We start from the raw sequence: 11221 nt of genomic DNA, 5'->3' as shown, positions 1-11221 counted from the left end.
CTATGTCTCTTCCGAACCTCGCGCCTCACGAAAGCGCATGGGGTACTCGAGCTGCAATGCGTCGAACGGCGGAGACAGGCTCTGCGCGTCGAATGGGACCTGCAAAAGCTCGCCAATCTTGACGGCCATCCAACCCTTCGGGCCCCACATCTGATACGCGCCAGCGGGAAGTGTCTGTGGTTTTTCGTGGCGGATCCGTCGAACAAGCGTCCGGAAGTTGTACCACGGCGGCTGCTTGGGCTGCAGTCTTTCTCTCATTGTCAGGAGGGTCGTATTCTCATACTGAGTAAAGCCTGTTTCCTCTACATCAGCCACTCGAAGGAAACATCAAACAGCCTACCGTTTTCGGTGTCATCGTTTGGGGTTGCATCTGATGACCAACATTGCATTAGCACAACAGGTCAAGCTCGAGATACCTCACCATAGTTGGGGAACACCGCTACACTTCGCGTCAGGTTATCTTCCCAATCCTCCCGCCCGCCCCACACATCCTCGACGACCTGTCACAGCGTCTGAGCACAAGAACAAAGCAGAGTGTGAAAAACTGATCACTTCAAAAACCACCAGGCTGTAGCGTCCGATATTCAACTCTGAACGGTCACGCAAACACCACTGGGCGTTGAATCTTATTGGCAATGCGTACGGCCAGTCTCGCTGCGAGCGCTGGGGAAGCATAACTTTGGCATTCACCTCAACAGCGATCATGCCGTTCCGGGCGACAGTTGGGTGGGGAATTACTTCAACTGTTGCTGCCACAACCTGATTTGAGTGCATCTTGCAGACGAATGGTGGAGTGGTCTAAGATAAGTCAGGGCTTGGGATTCAAGGACTCGGCTGCATACTGGGTATTGTGTTTGAGTGGAAGAGTCCTTCCCGACAGCAACTGAGGCGCTTGCATCTACCGCTATTCCCGTATGGCCCAACGTTGCCTTAGCAGCCATGTTACCGGTATTGGAAACCTTGAGTGTAACCATGTCCGCTCCTCGTTCTATCGCATTGTCGTAGGCACTAAAATGGTGTGAACAACGAATTTCTCACTCCAAGAGTGAAGTAACGCACACACATAACGTATGGGGGAGACCATTTGATGCGACTGTCAGGAAACCGCCCGATAATTCAAGTTTTGCGGTGTTGAAATTTAGAGCAGCCCTGAGAGGGACACCGAGTTCGTGTTTCGAGACGTTGTGGCGCTGACCACGCTACATTCAACAGTGATCAAGATATGTAGAGGGGGTAGTGTTCTGGATACACACCTGGATGGACAGCGACAATGAGGCGAACAATGCTGTGTTATCGCTCAACATAATGTCCACCATTGAACATTTTGCCTTTGGCGAATCCTTGGGGTCGGAGTCGTCTTCGTGCGGCCCCGGGGAGGGATCTGGAAGCTCCGCAAAACGATTCGGGACATAAGGTGCGTAGGTTGGATCAGCGGCCACTGGACTCGAGGCCGAACCAGTTGTCGCGGGCGGTGGGTTGTTCTCGCGAGCATGTTCTGGGCTTTTATTGACAGTGCCTTTGGACGAAGAGGTCGCAACCTGCCGAAACGGTGACTGCACTGGACTCAAAGCTGGGCGGTCCTTGAGCCAAAGCTCGCGGGGAGCCGCCTCGGCAGGTCGCATGAGTACTTGAACGCCCGTTTCGGCAGCGAGATTATAGGCAAATTGGGATGGTAGATAGCTCGCGTTGGCCCAGAGCAACCACTGAGCAGTCACCGGTGAATCCGAGTCCAAGGGACTAGTTTGAGACACTGAGATCGCGATAGCCATTACACCGCTGTTCATGGCGGCTTCGACGATATCATGCTCCCATCGTGCAGCAAATGCATATAATGCGCGAGCCTCGACGATTTTTGTCCTCGGTGACAATGCGACTGTAGTGGTAGCTGCTAACGGCCCCGAGGTCGGAGAAAAAACCAAACTTTCCCCCCTCAAGACCTCTTCCGCATCAATCTGCATAGGTTCTGGCAAGGACTCTGCTTTGGGTGTGTTTGACGCATCGCTGAGCCGAGGCGGGTTATCAACTGGGTCTCGCTGGCGAAAACCGAGTTGGTCAGAGGTAGCATTGGAAGCGGCGATAGTTTCGGAGTCATTAGCTTCGACACCTTCTCCGTGACCATCCTCAGGAGTTGAAGGCAGGCTAGGCCGTGGGGGTTCTACGTCGGAAGACATGATATTGGGCGGAAGAAGAAACCTTCGCCTTTGCCAGGGGCGTTTCGGTTTGGTTTCGGTTGTTTTGTCATGACAGAGAAGGATGAGACCTATAGTGAGCTCCTATTTTTTCGCAGGGAGTTTACGACCGGTCCACGAAACATTCGGGTCTGTAAAAGAGACAATAGTGAGCTATGTCACACTTGTCTACAAAGTTGAACGTTGAAGCCTGTTCAATGTTGAAGCTTTCACTGGCTTCAACGTTACAGTAAGGTTTTTGAAGTGAAAATTTTGGAATCCTTGTCCGGTTTTGAGGCCTCTCCGACCCTGGTAAATTTCTGGTCAGTTCAGTCGGCTCACAGAAACATACTTTCTCATGAAGGCAGACATAATAAAAAGCTTACAATCTGTGCACAGTAAAGTCGAAATTCTGTCCCAAGCATTGGATTTGGTAGGTGCCATTTTCCCGCGAAATATATACTAGAGTACCACTATAGGAACGATGAGACTTTGACCGGCCTCCTCACAGCGGCGGAATTGCCCTCATTATACTTGAACGCAACTCTGAACTTGGTGTCCCCGCTCTTCTTGTGTTGCGCAGTTCTCGAGGTTGGCACAGTGATCAGCCGGCCAAAGAAGTCAGTCGGAGGCTAGACAAGAACTGAGCATGGACGAAAAAAAAACATGTCGAACACAAACTCTGTCAGCAATGTCCACCACCGGCGCGTCCACTCGCGCTCGTTTATTAGGCGGCGTTGCAAGCGCCTTTGTCGGAGAGCTCGGAGGATCGTGCTCCTGGCCATCCCCTTTGATCCTGCAAAGCATTGGCCACAGGTTAAGACAGCAAACAAAACTCACGGAGACGACTTTGCATTCCCGCCGAAAAAGGAGTCGTGTTTGCCCCGTTTCTCGCGCTCGATAATGTCTACTCGCCGCGCAATCAACTGGGCTTCAATCTATGTTGGTCGTCAGAAGCTGAGGCAATCATAATAGCCAAGTAGTACCTCGCCAGCAACGAGATGGCGAACGGCATATCGCGACACGGGGATGTCTGACGCGCGTTTACCGTCGTAGGTAACGAAAACGTCAATCGGACTGGGAGGAGGGTCAGTTAATTAGCCAACTTGACCGCGACAAGGGCACTCACGGGTCCAGACGATACGACAGCGTCCCGTCTTCCGCGCGCTCCTGGTAGAACTGCAGCTCCAGCGTTGCCATAATGTTCACCAAACGCGCTAGCAAAGCGCGCTCTTCGGGGCGGATTACCTGGCTGTTGACCTGAGCTAGGTGTGAATGCCGAGTATTCCCGAAGGAAAATCGCTCTTACCGGACGCAGCGGAGGCGATATGATCCGGTTTAGATATGGCGCAAACTCGAGTTGGAGGACCGGGGCCGTGCAAAGGTGCCGGTAATCTCCGCCATGCCGCGTGCTTGCGGTCCGGAGACCACGCGCAAGGGTCTTGTAGATTTCCTCGTTGGCTTTGGTGCGCACTTGGCTCTACAAAAAAAGTCTTAGTGATGGGAACAAAATAGCGCAAACATAGTTTACCTCCCAATCTACTTGACTCCGTTCTACGCGGGCATTGCGTTCCTTGAACAGTGGGTAGAATGGCACCAGTGTGTAGGACACATAAGGGCTGAGAGCAAAATCGCCGTCCGAGTACATCGCAGCGGAGAGCAAGTCGAAAGTTTCAAGCCATCCCATGGCCTTTTCGAACCGCAAAAGGTTGGCATCGTATTGGTGCAGGGTCGCGTAATGGGCAAAACAACCTGAAGAAAATTATTAAGCAAGTTTTGATGATGAAAGTCCCCTACCAACAGCGATACTGCTATCGCGTCCACATGCCTCTATTTCGCGACTCAGCCGCGTGACGTATCGCTTCTCCTCCGCCTCCGTCATAGCAAGCTCGAGCACGCGTTTGCGCGTCAAAGGGGTAAACAGACTGTTGAGCACAGAAATCAGCGAGCTTTCTGCCTCTTTCATCCCCACAGTTGCCCTCCGTATGACCGCCTCGGTGACATCTTCGTTTCGGGACTTGATAAACTGGCCGAGAGATGAGTTATAGTTCCAGAACCAAAGCAATCTTACCTGTAGTGTATTCAAACACCCCCGCAGGTCGCCTCTCGCGATTCCCACAAGCGTAGTCAGCGCCCGGTTGTCAGCTTTCAGTCCTTCGACCGCACAAACTTCCCTCAACCGCTTGACTGTGTGAATATCGGCGGGTCGCGCAAATCGGACCTGCAGCGATGCAGCGCGAAGCTTGGTGAGTGCCGCAGCATTCTGGTCATTGCAGATGCATATTATTGGACGCAGGATCGGGCGTTTGCCATTAGGATCCTTCTTTTTACTTCGACCTTATATGTCGGTGAATTACAAGAATTCGACCAAAATTGGCACACACTTTTTTTCCAGGCTCTATCTTGGGTTAGTTGGATGAGCTTGTGAATAAACGTGCTGGACTATTAACGTATTAGAAAATGTGATGGTAGAAAGAAAGAAAAGACAGACATTGTCTCCAGACCCCGTTGCCCCATCAATCTCATCAATGACCAGTAGAACGGGCTTCGTGCTCCCAATGGCGCGTCCAGACTCGAGAGCAGGCCGTATTCGATCGTCAATCACTGAACCAGAACGCGCATCGCTCGCATTGATCTCCATGACCTGGTAGCCTGCCTGCCGCGCCACGACATGAGCAAGAGATGTTTTCCCCAGCCCTGGAGGGCCGGAAAGCAGCAAGAGCTATGAAGTATTAGCTTTGTCGAGCAGGAACAGTGGACACACCTTTTCTCTTGGCCGTCTATACTCATCATTCACATCATACGCGATCTCCTCCTCGTCTTCTCGAGCCCGCTTCTTCCCCTTGTTCTTTCCAAACACACAGTAGTCCCATTGCTTGACCCAGGTCATAACTTCGCGCGCGACACGTTCGTTCCCAGTCAGGTCCGCAAATTGCCGAGGGCGGTATCGGTCTACCCAGAGCGTGTCTTCAGGTAAATCGTTTGAGGATGTAGAAGCCGTTGGTTCAAAAGATGCCTGCAGCTTAGTTGCGGTCTCCAACGACAACTCATCCAGCATCCGATGTATCGGCACATCCAGCAGGTTGCCCATTTCAAGTTGCTCTGGACGTGAAGTAGTATTCTAGACGGTGTTAGTAGTCGTCCCTCCAATTAAACATGAGAGCGCACTCTTATGTGTCGTGCTGCCTTCGGTTTCTTGCGGAAGAAGACGGTTTTGCCATCGAATGTAGTCGCGCGAATGACGTATTTGTACGCAGGGACGGCGGGTGGTAGTTCAGTGTTGGGTTGGGAGTTGATTGTTTCCGGTAGGTCTTGATTACTACTGGAGCTGCTGCCAAGCAGGCCATTAGAGACGAAACTCGGAAGCTCTGCATTGTTTATCCCCGGTGGTTCCACAATACTACCAAGCAAGCCATTAGAGACAAAACTTGGAGGCAGGTCCGCGTCCTTTGCACTATTCGTTTCCACAACGCTGCCAAGCAAGCCGTTGGAGACAAAACTGGGTGGAGTGGCGATAGCACCCAGCCTAGGCTCAGGTGGCACAGCGACACTACTGGGCCCTGTGAGCAGAACGCGTTGTCAGATCTAAGCACCCAAGTCAGAGACGTATTACACACCAGCATCCGACTCTGACGCGTCTACCCCTCCCAGAAGACCCGTAGGCGCAAACGACGTCTTGATTCCCAAAAGCCCCGTGGGTGCGAACGTCGTCGCCATTGCGAGAGTGATGAAAGTGGCTGTGCCACGATGGGTCACGCGTGACGATTCGCGTTTCGATCTCACATCAACAACGTCGATGGAGAACCCACACGCAGAGCGCCAGGCGGTCCTCCTCGATCGGATACTCAAGAATACCGTTAGCCAACTTCCTCCTCTTAATCACCAACCGTTTCCCTGACCAACTATTTTTTGCAGGCCAAATGCACCGAAGCGATACTCGAGATAAATGCTTGTCTCGAGGTCCGCCTTCCCTAGCCCAATTCCCCAGCTCATCGCAACCTTCTAGAGCACCGTCCGCGCCAACTCACAAGTCCGTACCGCCGCCGATCTTTCTGCCAAATACCGGCGCAATGTCCAATATAATCTTGAGATGACAAAGACGGCAGTCGACGACAGCACATCCTCCAACTGAGCACTACACTTGGGAGGAAGGCCGACGCGGCGCCGAGTACTTTTCTACCGAATAGCTTCCCAAATATAGGATCTTTGTTTCAATGAAACACATATATTCCCTACCACCGCTCTCCTTTAAATTCTCCCACCATCCTTCGTCTATCGGTCAGATTCGGTCTATCTACACTCTCCAGCGAGTCCTCCAACAACACAATATCAACCCCCCTCGTCCAGCCTCTCTGCTCTGATGTCAAAACCTCCCAGTCTGACGGTCGCCTGAACACTGACATTCTCTCGAGGTGCAATATCGATCCCGACCTTGGTGGTCAGTGACGAAAAAGTATGTTCTTCGGGCATGCACCTTGAAAGCTGTCACCATTTTTCTGCGGAATAAGCTCGAAACAGTTGTTGCTCCGAGTACCTCAGTTCCTTTACCGACAACCAGCCTTCTGCATACAGACCATCCCCTCGTCTAGAAACAACATTAGCTTGAGCATGATGCAATATCCACCCGTTTGGCGGACATCGTCGCTCAAAGCGATGTGCCGCATGTTAGTGTTCAGTTGACGGACCCGCACTATACCTGTTCAGCTACTGAACGCTTGTTGATCCTACCCATGAGCACATTCTCCGACTTCCGTGCTTTGAACCGTGACTCCCTGGCTGATATTCTCAGAGTCGGAGTCGCATAGTTTGCGACCAGACTCATCATCCTCCTTACTATATATACACAGTCAACACTTTGAAAGGGCAATTGGTGTAGTAGGGTTAGGGTTAAGTGTAGCGAGAGACTACAAATGGAATCTAATAACTTTTGGAAACGGTCGTTTCAGAATACTGATGATTTCAAAAATCCGTTACAATTTTTGAGCGTCTCATAGTACTCGTAGTAACACGGCGCCAGCACTTGGAGCCTCAGTCGTAATTGGGATTTTTATAGTGGCTACAGTATACATTGATTGGATGGGACTTAATAATACTCGATATGCTCAAGATAAAAAAAAAGAACAAGAAGCCGGCTGAAGGGGGCTGGCTCTACTGTAGGGTGCAAGCAGTTTTTTCGTAGATCGTCAAGGAAAGGATCTGGTCTCGCCACCCGAAACCATCATTTCCTCATTTCTTCCAGCGCCGAGACGACCTCGGACATGGTCGGGCGGTCTTCGTGCTGTTGGGCCCACATGCGCTCAATCAGGTCGACGATTGCAGGACACCATTGTTTTCGGAGGCCACTAGTGGGTGGTCTGGCAAGAAGATTAACCATACTCAGGTTACGAGGACCAAACACACCTTTGTTTTTTGGTTCCAACAATCTCATAGATCGCATGCTCGTTCATGCCCTCCCAAGGAAACTTCTTCTCCTTCTGATGCCACTGCAACATCTCCCAGTACACCATAGCGCAACTGAACACGTCCACTTTATGGTTGTACTTGGGATGTGCGTGCCATAGTTCGGGTGCTTGCCAATTCACCGTCCCAACAAGACTTCGAACCATTGATCGAGTAGACTGCTTGACCTTGGCGAGACCAAAGTCTGCGATCTTAGCAGTACCCTTGGCCGTGATGAGAATATTCGACGACTTGCAGTCTCGGTGGATGACAGAGGGCTTCCGTAGATGAAGGTACTCCAGGCCACGCGCGATGTCCAGCATGATGGACAACTGATAATGGTGAGATTGAGGCGAGTGAAGAGAATGAACAGGGACATACCACTTTATTCAGCGAAGGCGCAGCAACATTCCGAACGTAGTCGAATAAATCGCCATTTGAGCACAACTCGCTGACGATCATAACTGGAGTTACTTTCGTGTCTTCCGGAATACTGACTCCAAGCTAAACACATTTGGTCAACAGGCTAATGAGGGCATTGGATAACGAAACATACGAATCGGACAATGTTGGGATGGTCGAATCCGCCAAGGAGCTTCAGCTCTTTGATATCCACTAGAATATCTTAGTTTCGTCCTGAACGGAGCGTAAGAAACACATACTTGCGCTCAATTGACCTCTAAACTCAGAGATGGCGATGCGGCGTCCTCGGAACTTGCCAATGAAGACGTCTTTAAAGCCGCCGCTGCCGATCTTCTCCAGTTTCTGGAGCTTGTCGGGTGGGATTTCCCTGTCATCGAGTCCAAGGCTCTCCAAATCAAGCTCTAGTTCGGGTTCCCCAACTGGCGCCTCTTTGGGTTCAGGAGTAACAGGTTCGTCGATATGGACTCGTTGGGAGCGCAACAAAACGGGTGTGTCAGGTTGGGAAGCGTTTCGACGACGCTTGTTGATCACTGTTGAAGGTGGCCTGTTCATGACCGTCCCAGTAGATGAAGGAGACGAGAAATCAGTATGCCGGTCGCGCCATTGCAGTAAAGCTTCTGCAAGTTGTGGTTTGGTCCCCACAACTTCCAAGTCGCGAGTCTCGCATAGGCGTACAAGATCATCTCTCCGAAGGCGAACGAGAGTTTTGGCTGTGGCGATAGTGAGATCCACTACTGCAGGTCAACAATTGTAAAAATGGAAGGAAAGCTAGTCACGTACCATTCTCGCATTCCATCTCGTCAGCCTCGCCTTCGCTCTCTTGCACCTCTTCTTCAACTTCTTCAATCTCCTCGTCCTCATCTTGTGCCTCTTCTTGCTCTTGCTCCATTTCCAAGTCGTCGCCAACAATCTTGCCGTTCCGAAGTTTCCTTGGTTCGACAGCAATTGTTTGCTCGTCCTCCCCATCTTCATCTTCATCTCCTTCCACTGTCCCTTCTTCATCCTCCTCTTCTTCCCCGTCCTGAGCGACTTCTTCTCCGACTTGCTCATCATCGCCATCATCATCATCTGATTGATGATCGTCGTCATCCGATTGCTCATCGTCACCGTCAGCACCAGAGGCTGGAGGAATCCGAGTTCTAGATCGTAAACGCTGAACCAAAGGTGTCCGCTCTACCGGGGAATTCGACTTAGCCTTGTGACTGGACCTTCTTGACCGAGTACGCGTTGGAGTTGCAAGTTGATCATCCTCATCTTCTTGTTCCTCGATGTCGGTTGTCTGCATTTGCGCCTCTACTTCAGCCTCTTCTTCCTCCATGATATGATTCCGCTTGGCTTTCCTGGCCGGGGTAACGCGCCGCAGATCAAGAAGCGAGACATTCTCTTTGCCTTTGCCAATCCCTAGTCGCTCGCGCTCCTTGTCCTTGCTACGCAAGCGGCGAGGACTTGGATCGACAGGCGTTGGTTCAGAATCAAGTTCAGTAAGATCGCTCTCTTCCGCCAGAGCACGACGATCAATTTCCCGTTGCCGCTCCTTCTCTCGTTCAATTTCTTCCAGTGGCAGAAACTCGACCTGTTTTCCTTTCCCTTTCCGTCCTTTGGCTAGAGCAGTCGAGCGGTGGATAGTGGCAGGGAATGGGATCGCATTGTTGACAATGATGGGAGATGACGCGGATGCAGATGACAAAGGTGCGGACAAGGAGAGGGGATTGCCTTTACGAGACCGAAGGCGGGTAGCAGGAGGGGATGATACGGCATGGGGCGGGAACGAAGTACGGAGAGAGGATTCGGTTTTCAAAGTTTTCGAGGATTTGCGACGCCTAGAATAATAATTTGTCAGCATCTGATTTGGAAGAGTTGGAAGACTCGCCTTAGGGCAGGACTGGAAATAGAGTCGCCGTTCAGTTTCGAGCTCGAGGCAACTGCATTGACGGTGTTATTGTGGAGGAGGTTACCCATCGACAGGCTGCGACTTTTTGATGGCCGAGAGGTCATAGCAGTTGTCTCGTTGGTGGTTGCTCTTCTCCTGAGCCCATGGGTATAACGGGAGCGTACGGCAGGGAGTGGGGTGTGGACCTCATCATCTTCATTTGGGTCGTTGTCTTGCTCGTCAGATGAGACTCCTCGCGGTGATGATGGCGGTAGGTCGCCGTCATCTTCACGAGCAGTGACCAACGCGTCGATAATTTCGGTCTTCGTAAGGGCTTCTGCATCGTCGGAGAGGCCGGCTGCGACATAAAGCCGTACAAGCTCGTCTTTGCGAAGTCGTTGGAGTTCCTTCACAGAGCCAAAATGGATCAGGTGATGGTCGGCTGGGACAGCTTTATTAGCCGTGCAAAAAAAGTACAAAAAATAAGCAAACACGCACTAGACTCCTCATCCTCATCTTGCTCGTCGTCGTCATCATCGTCTGATGTAAGCTCAGAGAGCGAGTCTTCATCAGAAGACCAACGAGAATTGTTTCGTGGTGATGGGTCGACATCCATCTCACTGGCCTCCCCTGGCTCGTATACGTCTGACCGAAGACGTTTGAGCCTCCCTGAGCCTCTCGTCGGTCTACCACCCCCATGCGCGTTCTCATTCGCGCTGGGGACGCGTTTCCGTTTTGAGCCTGTCTGGGGCAGTGGCATTGGCTCTTCTTCAGGTTTCTCGGCTGATTGCAGGCGTGATGGGCGTCGTCGAAGGTTCGTAACGAGTGGGGCTAGGACTGGGCGACGGTGACCGACTTCTGGACTGGTGTGTAGGCGTAGGAGTCGATTGGAATGGGGTGAGCGGCCGCGTAGCTGATATGACCTGTTCGATTGACTGTGTCTAGTAGGCGCAGGCATACTGTGCCTCGCTCTAACAATCGTTGGCCAAGGTCAACATAAGTACAATGGAGGGGAGAGTGACGGTTATTTTGATGGTTGTGACCCAACAGGTTTAGTCTCGTACACATCATTACAAAGCGGTTAGACGGGCCAGACTCATCGCCCATCACTCCTCGAGGCCTCTAGTCTTGTACCCTGTAGGGGCAAAGAAGAAAGTATGCCCTTGTAGTTCTCTCATCCTCAGCATAACACCCGCTTGTAAACAGGTATTCGCAATTGCAAGCCTTCCAAGTGCGGTATCAAAAGCCAAAAGTTGAGCAATGGGGCAGAGCAAACCGATGCCATCCACGCAACTAACAGCTATGTCCCAGCCCTGTTGCT

General features: G+C 51.6%; 4 protein-coding genes across 4 annotated transcripts; 1 reads left to right on the top strand and 3 right to left on the bottom strand.

Moving 5' to 3' along the window:
• MIND_01083000 (uncharacterized protein) lies at positions 1-2171 on the bottom strand (the record flags this gene model as incomplete). The annotated part of the gene is made up of 7 exons (XM_037367403.1): positions 1-293; positions 341-370; positions 422-500; positions 553-798; positions 843-1008; positions 1060-1199; positions 1254-2171. The coding sequence occupies 7 exons, from the start codon at positions 2169-2171 to the stop codon at positions 1-3; spliced, it is 1872 nt and encodes a 623-aa protein (XP_037216797.1).
• A 470-nt stretch (positions 2172-2641) lies between these two features.
• On the bottom strand, positions 2642-5885 carry MIND_01082900 (AAA domain-containing protein; the record flags this gene model as incomplete). Its single annotated transcript, XM_037367402.1, has 14 exons — positions 2642-2800; positions 2850-2964; positions 3009-3106; positions 3155-3245; positions 3298-3428; positions 3478-3648; positions 3700-3920; positions 3966-4194; positions 4240-4505; positions 4553-4610; positions 4660-4890; positions 4933-5289; positions 5337-5728; positions 5786-5885. The coding sequence occupies 14 exons, from the start codon at positions 5883-5885 to the stop codon at positions 2642-2644; spliced, it is 2619 nt and encodes an 872-aa protein (XP_037216796.1).
• Positions 5886-5964: 79 nt separating this feature from the next.
• On the top strand, positions 5965-6300 carry MIND_01082800 (uncharacterized protein; the record flags this gene model as incomplete). The annotated part of the gene is made up of 3 exons (XM_037367401.1): positions 5965-6024; positions 6084-6128; positions 6175-6300. 3 exons carry the CDS (start codon positions 5965-5967, stop codon positions 6298-6300), a joined length of 231 nt encoding a protein of 76 aa, XP_037216795.1.
• Positions 6301-7386: 1086 nt separating this feature from the next.
• MIND_01082700 (Protein kinase domain-containing protein) lies at positions 7387-10858 on the bottom strand (the record flags this gene model as incomplete). The annotated part of the gene is made up of 8 exons (XM_037367400.1): positions 7387-7522; positions 7569-7939; positions 7989-8111; positions 8164-8222; positions 8270-8761; positions 8811-9850; positions 9901-10342; positions 10399-10858. 8 exons carry the CDS (start codon positions 10856-10858, stop codon positions 7387-7389), a joined length of 3123 nt encoding a protein of 1040 aa, XP_037216794.1.
• Between the last annotated feature and the right edge of the window lie 363 nt (positions 10859-11221).

The sequence above is a fragment of the Mycena indigotica genome (assembly GCF_014461135.1).
Source record: "Mycena indigotica strain 171206Taipei chromosome Unknown Mind.scaff0009, whole genome shotgun sequence".
NCBI classification, from domain to species: Eukaryota; Fungi; Basidiomycota; class Agaricomycetes; order Agaricales; family Mycenaceae; genus Mycena; species Mycena indigotica.
The sequence above is the reverse complement of the archived record's forward strand: the minus strand, read 5'-3'. Positions and strand labels throughout refer to the sequence as shown.